General features: G+C 35.7%; 1 protein-coding gene across 1 annotated transcript; it reads left to right on the top strand.

Annotated features, from left to right (window-relative positions):
• Positions 1 to 125: 125 nt before the first annotated feature.
• LOC306859368 (voltage-dependent L-type calcium channel subunit beta-4-like) lies at positions 126 to 10,764 on the top strand (the record flags this gene model as incomplete). Its single annotated transcript, XM_079400384.1, has 14 exons — positions 126 to 137; positions 543 to 662; positions 743 to 865; positions 952 to 1,073; positions 2,000 to 2,055; positions 2,228 to 2,247; positions 2,477 to 2,557; positions 3,845 to 3,903; positions 4,082 to 4,182; positions 5,377 to 5,528; positions 7,085 to 7,180; positions 7,285 to 7,455; positions 7,544 to 7,591; positions 8,446 to 10,764. Coding segments are annotated over 13 exons (1,143 nt in total), but the record flags the coding sequence as incomplete, so codon positions are not given.
• Between the last annotated feature and the right edge of the window lie 5,419 nt (positions 10,765 to 16,183).

A 16,183-nucleotide genomic window follows, 5' to 3' on the forward strand; every position in this document is an offset into this window, starting at 1 on the left:
AGTTTGTGTCTTCAACAGAATGGATTTGGAGAAATTTAGCACTACATCACTTGCTCAGCAATGGATCCTCTGCAGTCAATGGGTGCCGTCAGAATGAAAGTCCAAACAGCTGATAAAAACATCACAATAATCTACAAGTAATCCACACAACTACAGTCCATCAATTAACGCACTGTGAAGTAAAATGTTTCTAATAAACAAATTCATCAAGATGTTTTTTTTTTCAAACCATTGTTTCCGGCTAAGCAACCTCGAGCAATGCCAGGCGTGCCATCCTCAAAACCAGTTGAAACATACCTTCAATACAGACCCAGTTAACAGACCTCTCATTAGCCAGCTGTACATATGTATATATATATCTGCTTATGATTTGGTAAATCACGATTTGTTAGATTGTGTGCAGATTTCAAGCAGAGATTTGTTGCTTAGTGAATTAAGCTCACTGTAATTGACAAAGAAGCAGACAGGGCATTAAAGATAACAATTGTAAAAGTAAAATGTAAAAGAGCAACTTTCATATTGGACTCTTGTCCTTTTTGCAGAGTTCTGCTGATTCCTACACGAGTAGACCATCGGATTCCGACCTGTCCCTGGAGGAGGACAAGGAGGCGTCTCGGCGTGAGGCCGAGCGCCAGGCCCTGCTCCAGCTCGAGAGAGCCAAGGTTCATCTTCTCAAACGGATACACTGTCAATGACCTCTCCTCTTAACATAATGTTAACTGTTTTCTTTGTTTTCTTGTAGACCAAACCTGTGGCGTTTGCAGTGAGAACCAATGTCAGCTACTGCGGGGCTCTCGATGAAGACTGTCCAGTTCAGGGTGCTGCCATCAACTTTGAAACTAAAGATTTTCTACACATAAAAGAGGTGGGAAGCAAGCAATGAACTGAAATTAACAGTTAACTTATGTTGCACTGTGATTTTTTTTGAGCACATTGTCTCCCATCCTACAGAAGTATAATAATGACTGGTGGATCGGGAGGCTGGTGAAGGAGGGGGCAGATATTGCCTTCATCCCCAGCCCTGTTAAACTGGAGGCCATGCGGATCAAGCAGGAACAGAAAGCAGCTCAGAGGTCCACAGTTGCATCTCATCATATCTATGTAGTTGTTATTCAGTACTGTATAAATTAGCATAGGAATTAGCATTAGGAATAGTTCACCCAAAAATGAAAGTTTGCAGAAAATGTACTCACTCTCAGGCCATTCAAGATGTAGATGAGTTTATTTCTTAATCAGAAGAGATTTGGAGAAATTTAGCATTATTTGCACGCCAACAGATCCTCTGCAGTGAATGGGTGCCGTCAGAATGAGACTTCAAACAGCTCATAAAAACATCACAACTCTTGCTTCCATATAAAATACATGTCCATAATCCATAATAATGCTTCAGTGAAAAAGTCTGTCAACTGTTGCCCTCTCACATCAAAATACTATCTTGGACTTTTTTGCTTGTAAATGGTGCTTGATCTGAGCATATTCCTCTCCTGATTCAGACAATGTGACTTAGAAAAATAGATGACTTAGGTATAAGGTAGCTACCTCTAATTATAGATAGAGGTACTTTTTTCACATACTGTTTTTTGCCTACTATATAGTAGGGAAGTATGCATTTTCAAATAATTGAATTATTGTGTTTGAACAAATCATTTGAATGGCTTTTAAAGAGTCACCTGTCACCACTTGACTGGTTTAGCTAACTACCTACAGAAAGAATCAATAAAAAATCCCCACTACTAATACACAGCAATACAGTTGGTTTGGAATGCACACAGACAAGCAGACCTATATAAATAAAGTGAAGATTATTAGTTTTCATTTTTGGTGAACTATACTGTAGGTGAGAAATAAACACTCTTACCTTCAGTTGCTGTGATTTGCCACTGCACTTGCTATTTATATGAAATCCCAGCACATAAGTTCAGCATGGGATTTTAGTTTAAAGTATCAGCCATTGGCATGTCTCATCCTGTAATTTCTAAAGTGTTTGTGTTGGTAACAGGAAAATGGGTGGAAATGCTTCATCTGGTGGCTGGAGGTCTACTCCTCCTTCTGCAGGTGAGAGGTATTTAAATACTCTCACACATTACTACTGAGCCACTACCATTCCTCTGCATTTCAGGGCATTTTATATGTCAAGATTGACATATTTCAGTATAAAATTGTTTTACCATTATGACAAACAACCTGTTTAGATTTTCTTAAACACATTTCTCTTGTTTTAAACAAGCCAAACAGAAGCAGAAGCAGGTAGGTGGTTAAAGTTGCTTCCTTGCTTGATGTAACACAGTCCCTCAAAAAGTGCTGTTAAATATTCACAGTTTGTGTCTGGCCTCTCAGACGATTCTCTGTGAGAGATTCTAATGCTGTGCTATTGAAACTGCATCCCTTGAGGCTACTCATCAGATGTTGAGAAATGTTAGTTAAGGCTCAGAGCTTGTGAGACATAACAGTGTGTGTGTGTGTGTGTGTGTTGTAGACAGAACACGTTCCACCCTATGATGTAGTTCCATCCATGAGACCTGTTGTTCTGGTCGGCCCCTCGCTGAAAGGTTATGAGGTAAATTATATTAAATTTGATCATCATGGCAGTTAAAAGACAGGCCAGTTGTTCTATGAATGCAGGGTCCAAAATTAACAACCACCAAGCAAGTAAAAGTTGAGTTTGAGGAGTAAATAAAACTGTATTAGGAATTGTTCACTGAATCAAACCAAGGACATGCAAACCATTTACTAAAGAAAACACGTGACTTTTGTGTCTTTTAACTTGCACCTTTGTGGAAAATTTACCAACAGAAATATGCCTGAAGGCTTTTTTCCTCTAGAACTCAATGTGATGAAAATATATTAAGCAACCAAAATGAAACTAACAAGCATTTCATTTTATTATTATTTATATTATATTATAGCATTTATTCAAATTTTCATTTTAGTAATTTTCAATTACATTACATTACGTTATTCGTGTAATATTTGTATTTTATTTAAAGTTTCTTTCAATTACTGAAAATGATTTAATAGGTTTAGTTTTAAACCTATTAATAACAACACTGGAACAAAATCACATTTTGCAACAAATTTATGCAGAGATTGGCTTATCTAATATATGATGTGATATACAACTTACACAATGACCTGTACAAATATATGCATTTTTATTTATATTTAGATGTAATAAATAATCTATTTTTTTTATTATAATTTAATAAAAATGCAAAATACAGTTTCATGATCTATGAAAAATATTTGTGGTCAGTATCTGTACTTATATTTACTAAACAATATGTATATAATTATATTTAATAAAATAATGCAAAATTCTGTTTCATGGCCTATGAAAAGTAATTACAGTCTGTAAATTCTCATAACTCACGCACTATGGGCAGGCATGGCAAAAAGCTCATTTTGGATCCTGTTGTATATGACTGCTCAGGCAGTTTTGGTGTGCGAGAGGATTCACGAACATTAAATATTTAAGTCCAGCTGTGGCACGGTGCTCTGGACACATTTGTCAGTCAGCTCTTTAACAGAGACACCAGGGAGCTGCTTCCCCCGCTGACTCTCTGCCCTCTATTTCTGGAGTCATTCATTTTTCACCCCTGTGTCTAAATAAAACCACATCACCTCATCCAAACCATATTAGCTTTATACACGACTCTTCTTCCGAATCCCCTGCTTAGAACTCCTTACTTTCCCTCTACGGTCCTAAGTCAACAAAATCACTGGGTGGATGCTAACACTATTAATAGCTCAGGACCTAAACTACCTCAGATTGACAGGTTAATTACATATGAAATGTTTCTGGTTGAATGTAGAATGAACGTTTTCTCACAATCTTCTGATGCAGGTGACTGATATGATGCAGAAAGCCTTGTTTGACTTCCTGAAGCACAGGTTTGATGGGAAGTGAGTGCAAAAACGGTTTGTTTCACTGGTTTAGACCTTAAAATTGAAAGTGTTACTCTTAAAGGAACAGTTCACCCAAAAATTATTTATCTACCTTTTTCTTCTGTAAAGTATCATAAAAGTGGTCCATACTGCTTGTGTGCTATGTTTTTTTATTTGGTATGTGGTTTCATGGCAGGATTTCTATCACACGGGTGACTGCAGATCTGTCTCTGGCCAAGAGGTCTGTACTGAACAAGAAAGCTATCATGGAGAGGTCAAACACACGTTCCAGTCTGGGTGAGTGAAAACATACAAGGGTAAAGCTAAATAGTACATTAAAGGTGCCATAGAATGGAAAACTGTATTTACGTTGGCATAGTTGAATAATAACAGTTCTGTACATGGAAATGACATACTGCGAAGCTCAAACACCATTGTTTCCTCCTGACATTACAGTCGGGATCACTAATATGTACGCCCCCAAGATTTGCATATGCCCGCCCATGTTCTATGCCAGCCGTCAGCCGAACCTGTACAGCCAAATCATCAGAAGTTCTGCAGGTATTGTGAAGAAACAAGCGAGGACAACAGTGAAAATGGCAGATCATGGAAATAAATGTTATGTTCCAGGCTGTGCAGGGGATGTGAAGTGCAGGGATGGGTTGGTGTCTGTATTCAGAAAGGCACGGAAAGCAAATAACGCATTCTAATAAAATAACGCTAGCCAGTAAAGGGACATGGTTAGCTTCTTGCTAGCGGTAGCCTGTTACATTACAGAACATATGATTTCACTTACCACATAAACAGAGTAAGGAGAGATGACTGGTGATGATGGTGAATGAGTTACAGATCCTGAGCACCACTGACAAGCATCTGATCTTGTAAAATGTGTGGTAAATATCGTCGCTCCATAGTATAAACGGAGTACGTGCGATCACAAATCTCGAAAGTGAAAGTGAAACTAAAACGTGATTGTGCATTTGAAAGCTGTTTCAATGTCCCACATATTAATAGCGGCTCCCTGATGCCCACATTTTATTTACAGTATAATTACCCAACAATATAACTGTGAGAGAAAGTATTGAAATATATATTTTCCCTGTGTTTCCTTCGTTCTGTGTGAGCAACTGAAATGAGCCAATCAGCCAATCAGAGCAGAGCTCAACATTGAGCCGCACTGTGAAACAGAGCTCAACATTATTATTCATGACCCTTCCAAATGAGGTAATAACAGACCATTTCATTCTAGGGACAAATCCTAGGGTTTTAAATGGACATGTAAAAGCGTTTCTGGAGATTTTTTGCCCTTACCTAAGCCACATACCTTCTATGTAGATATCAGAGAACAATGTAAAATATTGTATCAATGCATTATATGGCACCTTTAATATAAAGTGTGATCAAGTATTTTTGTATGAAGAACCTAATATGGCATCATTCGTTGTTTCATTATTAATGTGGCTCGTGTTATCATGCCTGTCTCTCTCTCAGCTGAGGTGCAGAGTGAGATTGAGAGAATATTTGAACTGGCTAAAAGCCTACAGTTGGTGGTCTTGGATGCAGATACTATCAACCACCCAGCACAGCTTCTCAAGACCTCCCTCGCCCCCATCATTGTCTACGTCAAAGTGTCCTCTCCAAAGGTACAACAATATTTAACCAGTCAATGAATCACTTATTCTTAAAAAGCTATAAATGGGTGTTTCTCCAATTAGAGATTTATATTAAAACTAAAACTAACTTTTCTGATGTTATATGAAGGTCACATTACTGTAAAACGGCCTGGGAAACCCTTTAAATGTTTTTTTTTTTATGTATTTTTAATGTAGTTTTATGGATTTTATTCTTTTACTCCTGTCCCATACTATGACTTTTCATCTAATGTAGAAATCCATAATAAAAATGCAAATTATGACATTTAATAACTAAATTATTATGAAAATATGATCACCAAAAAATAGTACAATAAACAAATTATTATTTGAAAACTATTTATATCATTTTAGACCTATTTTGTCCCTCTATCATTTTCACCACAACCATAAGTCTTGCCACAATTATTATTTAAATATTCTTCAAATATTAGTCTAAAAATATTATTAAAATGTTTTAGCATGACCGATGAGTGTTTGAAATCAGAGAAAGTTATCAAACAAAATACATAATTACAGTTGTGGTGAAAATGACATTTGCTGGTTCGGAAAAAAATTGTTTTTCTGTGATGCCTGTATATCTACACTTGAACATTGATGATAGACTAATTAAAGGGACAGTTCACCCAAAAATGAAAATTCTGTCATTAATTACTCACCCTCATGTCGTTCCAAACCTGTAAGACCTTCATCACAAATTAAGAACTTCTGGTGAAATTCAAGAGCTTTCTGACCCTCCATAGACAACAAGGGAACTACCACGTTCAAGAATATGTTTTGTGTGCAAAGAAAACAAAAATAACAACTTTATTCAATCATTTCTTCGCTTCTGGTTCTTAGACGCACATTCACGATAGCACCAGTAAGCATGGTCGTGGTACTTTTGTGAATGCGTGTTGAAGACTGGTACAGAAGAGAATAAGTCATTATTTTTGTTTTCTTTGCGCACAAAACGTATTCTCGTAGCTTCATAAAATTACGGTTGAATCACTGTTGTCACATGGACTATTTTAACGATGTCCTTACTACCTTTCGGGGCCTTGAATGTGGTAGGTCCCTTGTTCTCTATGGAGGGTCAGAAAGCTCTTGGATTTCACCAAAATTTCTTAATTTGTGATGAAGGTCTTACAGGTTTGGAACAACACGAGGGTGAGTAATTAATGACAGAATTTTCATTTTTGGGAGAACTATCCCTTTAAATATGGTTTTGAAAAGTGTGTTTATTTATAAGTTGAGACGCCAAAGCCAAAAAATCTGTACACCAAATGAAATGCTAAGTTCAAGGTCCTTTGAACAAAAATGTATTCCTGAAGATTTACATGAAGGGGACGACAAGAACTAAAATGGACTAACAAAAAAGTGACTGTGTACACACACACAAAAGCAAATGTTTCAGTCCTTGATGGACTATCTTCAGTGCTATTTATAAGTCCTTAGAGCTAAAAGTGTTGTTTTGCTTATTTAAATGATTAAGTTATATAGGTAGGTTCAGATTTCCCTGAAGAAACATGTCCCTCATTTTCTCAGTGTTACTCATTCTACCCCAGGTTCTTCAAAGACTCATTAAGTCCAGAGGGAAATCTCAAAGCAAACATCTCAATGTGCAAATGATGGCTGGAGATAAACTAGCACAGTGCCCACCAGTGAGTCCCATTACTGCATACATTCAGCTCTTGTTAAAGCAACAAGTAAACAGATGCGATATCTTGCACTAATACTGTTTGTATTCACTGCATTTATCTTGCAGGAAATGTTTGATGTTATACTGGATGAGAATCAGTTAGAGGATGCCTGCGAACACCTGGCCGAATACTTAGATATATACTGGCGTGCCACTCACCTGCCAGGCTCCGCCCCCCTCAACCCTCTAGTGGAGCAAAATGTAGTTACACCACCCTCAGCCAACTCTAGCCAACAGGTGAGTGTTTAAATGTTACCTGCATAGCCTTCCCTTGTTGTGATGAAGCTTAAATGATCTTAAACACTCTCTCATCCTCTTCCTCTAGTTCTCAGAGACGCAGGAGCTAATTGAATGAGCACTACCACACATTAGAGTGAGTGTTGGATTGATTTTCATCTGCCAGTTAAAATTATTATTATGAATGTGTATTTTCCTGTCAGGGCATATTAATAATAAATATTAATAATAACAATCAATTTCAAATGTGCACTTGCTTATTTTAAATGACATGTACTTTTGAAAAAAGTTTAAAATAATGTCTAACATCAGACTTTTATTACGTTTACAATGTAAATATAATGAACGCTATTTTTATTAAGGTTTTTAAAATTTTATTTAATTTAATTAGTTTGTTTTAGCAATTTTGTTATATGCTTTTGTCAGTTTTATTAGTTTGCATTTCTATTTAGCTTTCATTTATCTTATATCAGTCTATAATAAAAACTAACAAAAACATTAATGAAACTAACTAAAACTAAACTGAAATTATAGGAAATTTGAAAACTATATTAAAATAAAAACTAATTAAAAAATTCAAAACTATAATATCCTGGTTGGGCCCAATTTTCACTTAGGGGTGTGCTCACTTTTGTGGCCAGCGGTTTAGACATTAATGGCTGTGTGTTGAGTTATTTTGAGGGGACACTGTTATACAAGCTGTACACTCACTACTTTACATTGTAGCAAAGTGTCATTTCTGCAGTGTTGTCACATGAAAAGATATAATAAAATATTTACAAAAATGTGAGGGGTGTACTAACTTCTGTGAGGTGCTGTGTGTATATATATATATATATATATATATATATATATATATATATATATATATATATATATATATGAGTGCATCTTAAATATTGACTGACAGAAAGCTTATGGCCAGGGTTTAAACCTAATGTTTAACCATAAATATTGATCACTTCCTCCACTGCTCTCTGGTTGTTATAGAGTGACACAGAACATTCCAGAAAGACCCCCAGAATATTTCTCAAAGGCCAGCCACTCACTGCCCCAGAATGAGACGGGGCTCGGAGCAGCTGCCCCCTGATGAGAAAGAGGAGGAACGGAGGTATGGAGACAGAGATGAGGGACAGCGGAGATATACACACATTCAACTGGTCTGAATGTCCCTGCTGAGCCCCATGCTGCGATCAACAGGGGTTTCCCGAACCCCTTGGTGGTGCCGTCTGTCCGCCAGGTTCTGCCGGCCTGACTCTGGCACTGGCATCAGAGCATCCATACCATGCCCTCACAAAGAAGGTTGCCCCATGCCACTAACATCCCACTCACTCAGTCTCCACCTCCTGTATTGCTTTTGGTTTGTTTTCAATGCCATACCTCTTGCACAATACACATAATTTCAATCAATCATCAAATACAGTTCACTCATAATTAATAACCCAAATGGCTTTATGTAACACAACCCTCAAATAACTAATTCACATACTGCAACCTCACCTGGGACTTTTTAACTGAAAACGTTTTTATTTTCTGTTATATCCTGTTTGATTTTTCTTGTCTTTTTATCCACTGGAAACTTTAGGTTTATGTCAACCATCAGTATTTCCAACCACACTGCACTAATATCACCATTTCATATCAATGAAAAGCAGACCACATGAATGTTTGTACATCTTTTGCCTAGATCTCAGTATTGCACTAAACAGCCTGAAAATTATATGGCATTTTGATGCAAATCCACCTATAACCAGGTAAATTAAGTAAATACCGACATGGATACATTGGATGACATGCTCTCATTTTAAAAATCATGAACAAACTGAAAAAAATATTACCCAAAATATATTAAACTTCATTTGTAGTGAAGTTTAGTGGTTTGTGCCCCAATGTTTTATGAACTATTAATTTTGATGATTTTAATTATTTTAGTTTGTTATTTATTTATAACTATATTTTAATTCATATTATTACGATTTTATTTTTAATATAAATACATTTTAATATTTGATTTTAAGAGATTTTTCTTTTGTGCAATAAACTGTGTTGGGTCAAAGTAAGACCGGTTGAAAACCTCTATACTAATGTTTGAATTACAGGGACATCTAGTGGTTTTGTTTGAAAGCACAAAAGTGAGACCCTTGCAAGCATCTTTGTTTTCAGACAAGTATAACTGTACATAATCATACCATTAATTCAAAAATAACCATAAGATGTGTAACGGTATGAGGATGTATTGTTTCAGAACCACTGAACATCTTTTTCTGCAGAGAATCTCAAAACTGATAATAGTTCCTGATATTTTTTTTTTATCTTTACCGTCAATACTTATTTGCATGATAATTGATGATCTTGCTGACATATCTGCTGCTATAATTGTTGAGTTTTGCTTGCTGCTGTTCTTCCATGCAATAACAAAATCATTTACAAAGATTATCACACTTAACAGAATGACTTATGTCTTATTTGCAAGACAATCTCTTAACTACATAATCACTAATTTACTCTTTGCATACATGCACATGCAGTCCCATTGTACATTCAAGCTAATCATGACTATGCATGACACAATCAGGCATTTGTAGAAATTAACAGCACTGTAAACTGAATAGGGAGATGCAATGGACATGGAAACATATAACCCATCACAAACATCTGCTTGAGTATATACAGTTTGCACATTAAAATGCATTGGCCTCATCTATATATAAATACACAAACAAATGACTTTCTGTTCGACTTCAGGTGTACATAAATAATATTATTTACATATATTTAACAAAAATGTTATTTGGGACCATGTTAAATCTTCTGTCAATTTTTAAATCACTGCATATGAAAAGCAACAAGCAAGAGACAGGCTTCAAAGCACAATGAGCTCTTCCCAGTTGAAAATGATATCTTGATATCTTTCCAGGTGATTTGTACATAGTCCAGAACTATGTCTTTGGGTCTCCAAAGTATATTTTCACGGCTAATTGTTTATTTTATTAGATATTTATGTTGTTGTTTATCACAATATACTGTACTGTATGCAACACTGGAGGAAGGAGGAAGACAATTTTGGACTGGTAAAGGTCTATCACTGAATAAAGGGAAATCAATATGATTGCACTATTTTGGTTTTGTGTTTGAGGTTTTCTTTTGGTTTACAATGCAATAAATGCACTATGTAAGTGTGTGAACCCTCTTCCAGTATAACTTATCATATTGTACTAATGTGACAACAATGACCCAGCACTAAGTCTGAAAAAAGAAAGAAAGAAATTGAGAAAAGTGTACTATCTTATGCTGAGCAGAACTATTGTGGAAGACAAAAAATGTAAAAGAAAATAAAAAAGGAAAAAGAATGGGCTGTGCATGGTTTCTTTCACTTTTGCATCTGTTATTGATGTATAATATGCTTTTAAAACAATATGTATTTTCCAGATAAAGTTGAATTTATTTGAACTTTTTGAAAACTCAAGTTCATTTTAAATGGTCTTGTGGTGTAACAAATGTATTTTCAAATATAGTTAACATGAAGTCATAAAATCTGCATGCACAATACTTATAAAAGAATCAAAATAGTGATGACGTCAATTTTCCAAAAAAACTTGTATCAACTAACCACCCACACTAAAAAAAATTTAAACACATTTTTTAATTTTCTCAACTTCTTGTTTTAAATTTATACAACAAAAAGTTGAGAAATTTCCTACAAAATAAGTTGAGAAAACTCAAAAATCTGCTGAAGCTGATTGCCTTAAAATTTTAAGTTTGCTCAACTTCTTTTCTTTTTTTTTACAGTGCACATGGAGAACGATTGAGGAATCACAAAAATAAATTCCGAAATTTCCACTAGATGTCAGTGCAGGAGCAATTATTGTGCAAAAAGGGAAATGTTTGAAACGCTGCTTCTGATCTCTTAGCGTACTTTTTTTTTTTTTTACTTTTTTTTTTTTTTCCCCAAGTTATTTCATATGTATAAAATGGCAGTTGAGTAATTGTTACTTTAAGGAACTATTTATGAGCATTTTAGCGTAATTCAATTTAGTCAGGTTGATTCAGTGATATTGAAATTATATGTTTTACCAGTTTTCTGCTTCTGTCGTTTAGAATAAATATCAGCTTTAATATTCATTTTCAGTAAAAATTTTCAGTTCAGTCAGTTTTTTAGCTTTGTATAAACCTATTAATTAATGAAAGAAAAATAAAGGTATTGCTATGTGTTTTCTATATATAGGCTACATATCCGTGCGTGGACCATGCGTATATTGCAATATATTGAAAAATACGAGCATATGGAAATTATTAATGAATATATCAAATTACATTTGTCCAGTATATTCCCATTTGTTTTTGTTTTGTAAGGGTGCAGCAAACCAGCTGCAGTGAATTCTATTACGAAACCCTTGCATACTGTATTTGCAATTCCAAAGTATATCAGGCTTGTTTGTAATTGTGTTTACAAGCACCGTGAAGCAGACACACCATACCTCTACATTTTTCCAACACTACTGAGTGGGTCACCCTGGCACAGGAACTCATTAACACATGCTAATTAGCTACCTGCTGGGTCTCTGTCTGCTGCAAGTGGGCGGTTGTGGGTCAGAGGGTGTTGTGCTCTTGATCTCTCAGTTGGTGTTCTTCTAGTAGCAAGAGCTGATTACTGGTGTGGCCTGATATGCTCTCAGTATCACATTCATCAGAGCATGACGGGGCTGGTAGCAAAGCTCAAGAGAGATTTGGCTAATGAGAGAGCTGGAGAAAAACAGACAGAGGTAGCCCGGATCGGCTGACCAGAATGTAAAGTTCGACGGAGAGCAATTCCACTGATCCTCTTGACCTCGTCACACTATTCATCAGATCCACACATAACCTAGAACAAATGGGATTTGCAATTTACATATGCTGTTTCTCTTCATTTCACTATGCTCCATTTCCCTCCTGAGATGCTGACACTGAAAATGCTTTCATTTTTATCTGCAAATGACACAGCCATCTGTCACACATGAGGGTCTATCTTTATCTCTGGCGTTGTCAACAAATGCTAAACGTCCATCTACAGAAGTTACATGCATGAAATGGCACAAATATGCATTACATGTGTTTAAACTGATGAATAACATCCCAGCACTGTTTTTATGGCACAACTGAAACAAATGTCTTTCTTTGTTGCTTTAACAGGTAGATATGCCGTACAGATTTTTCACTGCAAGACTGTGGATAAGACAATAAAGGGCAGTTGTTTATGTAGTTATAGACCCAATACACTAAAATGAAGGCAATCAAAATATTTGAGGTCCTCTCGGAAGGAAATTAGGGGATTCACAGATCATTAAAGGTTAGAGTCGTTAGGAGGAGTGACAAGAATGTGTGAACAGTCCGATTGTCCTCATGTCTGTGGCTATTGATGCTGGAAGAAAACAGTTTAATTGATTACTTTGGACACACACACACACACACACATCAGAATATGCAGGAAATCTGGAAAAACTGGTAAAGGGCCTAATTTAGTTTGTATGTGATAGACCTAAGAATGCATGACTACACATATAAATGAGAAGTAATGGGATCCTGAGCATAATAAAGTACAAGCTTTTCTGACCCGGTGTTTTAATTTTCTGTTGCATGAATTTATACAAAGCCTCTTGTTTAATCGTAAATGTAAACTTCTAATACATTTTATGGGATTGTGATAACATGTCTTTCATTAGTTTAAGATGAGATAAAAGCTTTCCAAAAGAGAGGGCTATAAGTAGTACATAATATTACATATAGTACCATAGTACATATAGTTGAAGTCAAAAGTTTACATACACCATGCAGAATCATGCAAAATGTTAATTATTTTACCAAAACGATGGATCATACAAAATTATTGTTTATTTAGTACTGACCTGAATAAGATATTTCACATAAAAATAATAGTTGAATTTTAAAAAAATGACCCTGTTCAAAAGTTTACATACACTTGATTCTTAACACCGTGTTGTTACCTGAATGATCCACAGGTGTGTTTTTTTGTTCAGTGATAGTTGTTCATGAGTCCCTTGTTTGTCCTGAACAGTTAAACTGCCTGCTGTTCAGATTTTTTGAGTCCAGATTTTATAAAACTAGCCTGTTTTTTTATATAATACATAGGTAAGACACTCCAGGGGAATAAACTCAAAAATAATCTTATACCAACCTTTATGTGATGGGGATTTATCACTAATCCAGTTAAGTAAAATATTTGTTTCTAGTAGCAAAGGAGAGAATATTAAAGGTGAGAATATTATACAATTTCTTGTTAGCAGATGAAGCGATGCATTCATATATATACATTTTACTATGCATATATATATATATATATTATCAGTCAAGTCGGCTTTATTGTCAATTCTTCCACATGTACAGCACATACATACAGAGAATTGAAATTGCGTTACCCTCAGACCCTTGGTGTAAACAGTTAACATTAAACACGTTCAAATACAGATAATACGGTTTAAACATATGTACATAAAACACATATGTTTAAACCGCATAGTATATATGCATAGTAAAACTTTCTTTATCAAAAGAATCAATAAAAAAGTGACGTGACCAAGTATGGTAACCCATACTCAGAATTGATCCCATCTGCATTTATCCCATCCAAAGTGCACACACACAGCAGTGAACACACACATGGAGCAGTGGGCAGCCATTTTTGCTGCCGCGCCCAGGGAGTAGCTGGGGGTTCGGTGCCTTACTCAAGGGCACATCAGTTGTGGTACTGAGGGTGGAGAGGCCGCTGGTTATTCACTCCCCCCCACCTACAATCCCTGCCTGACCTAAGACGAGTCCGACTCTCTAACCATTAGGCCACAACTTCCCCATTATTATTGCAGTACTTTGACATTCAATACTATTTTTTTAACATAATTATTTGCAAAAGATGCCAAGTGACCATAAACCACGGAGGTTAAACAGCAATAGGAACCAAACTGTCACCTTGTGACACCTCCTTCCTCTGTCTCCAACAGCAGATTGTGTTGTGACACACAGGGCTGTTGATTATTCAGTTCCACCTGCTTTCCTGTGCTTTGTGCCCTGCTGTTACAGCAGGGGAATTTTCCTCTCATATACATACTTCATGGAATCTCCTCCCTGCTGAGGATACTACGAGTCTCATCCATGATACCACTGCTTCAGTAAATTGAATGGCACATATGACAAGATGACAAGGGTTTTGAGACAAAATATTGTCCAAAAAGTCCAGAACACAATTTTATCCTAAATGGTATTTGAAGTGTGACATGGGATAGGGACAAAAGCTTTTTTGGGATACAAAATAGGCCTACTTGATATCTTAATGGACTGCTCATTTAACATACTGCTCTGAAAACATTAAATGATGTGAAGACCATCTAATTCCAGTTTGGAGAATAAATGAATTTGCAAGTAGGGGAGAAGGGGGTAGTGTTTACATAAGGTCTATTCCACTCAGCCTCAGTCTCTGAGGTGTTTAACATACAAATATAACCTTGAAAGTGTCTCTGTGTGCCTGTTGTCTATCAGACCACTTTAGCCTTCTGAGACTCCCTGAGGGCTGAGATTTTTAACTGCCCCATCAGACCAATAAACTTTTGGCCTCCCACCCACCATTAATCAAACTACCCTGTGTCCAAAACAAACAGAGATGGGGATCAAAGAGTAATTTGTCCAATAATCCAGTCAGTTAGTACTGTAAACAAACCTGTTCATGGTTTTGGTCAAGGGGATTTTTTTGAGGAGTCATGCGAGACTTTACTGTAAAATGACTTTAAAACTGAAAATAAACCAAACATGCATGTCAAAACAGATACATTTAATCATGACTATGAGGATTAGGGCAGAAACATTTAATAGTTTAAGAATTAGCCATTGGAATTGTGTGGGATGTATCATCTCGGGGGAATTTATCATGTATGAATTAAAAAGACTTTGGGAAATGAAAGAAAAGCACAAGTCTTCCCCTAAAGAAAGAAGGCAATTCACAGATCATTAAAGGTGAAAGTAAAGTCAGTAGGCGGAGGGACAAGGATGTGTGAACAGTCCAATTGACTTAATGTCTGTGGCTTTTGGAGTGAAAACAATCAAATTAATTACTCTGGAGACAATGAAGATGCCAGAATATGCAGGAAAAGCTGGCAAGTGGCGTGATTTAGTTTATATGTGACAGACATTCAGTGTATATCCACTGTTATTCTCACAGGCTATGTGATTTAGGCCTATAATAGCATATAAATATATTTATATACTATATAGTCTTTTGTAATCACAGAACAACCCTAGTGTGGACATTTTGGATAACTCGTGTATAAAATGAGCATGATAGTGGAATTTTTTTATTTCAAGTCAAAGTACTCTCAAATATAAAATGAATTTGCTGTACCCATGGGGTGATAAATGGGTTCAGTGATAGTGACAAATTGATAATTTGGCAAAGAAACATTAAAGCGATATTTAAGCATTAAGTGAATGCACAATTATTTATATACTGATTCTGATTTTAAAAAAAATAAAGAGTTTTGTGTTTTAATAAAAAAAAAAATGTAATTTGTGTTATTACTAATCAAATGTTTGGGGTCAATAAGATATAAACTTTTTTCAAGTCTCTTATGCTCACCAAGGCTGCATTTTATTTGTCATAAATACAGTTTTTACTTTTATTTTTGACAATTAAAAACAATTGCATTCTGTTTTAATAGTTTAAAATGTGATTTATTCCTGTGATGGC

The sequence above is a fragment of the Barbus barbus genome, assembly GCF_936440315.1.
Source record: "Barbus barbus genome assembly, chromosome: 40".
Lineage (NCBI taxonomy): Eukaryota > Metazoa > Chordata > Actinopteri > Cypriniformes > Cyprinidae > Barbus > Barbus barbus.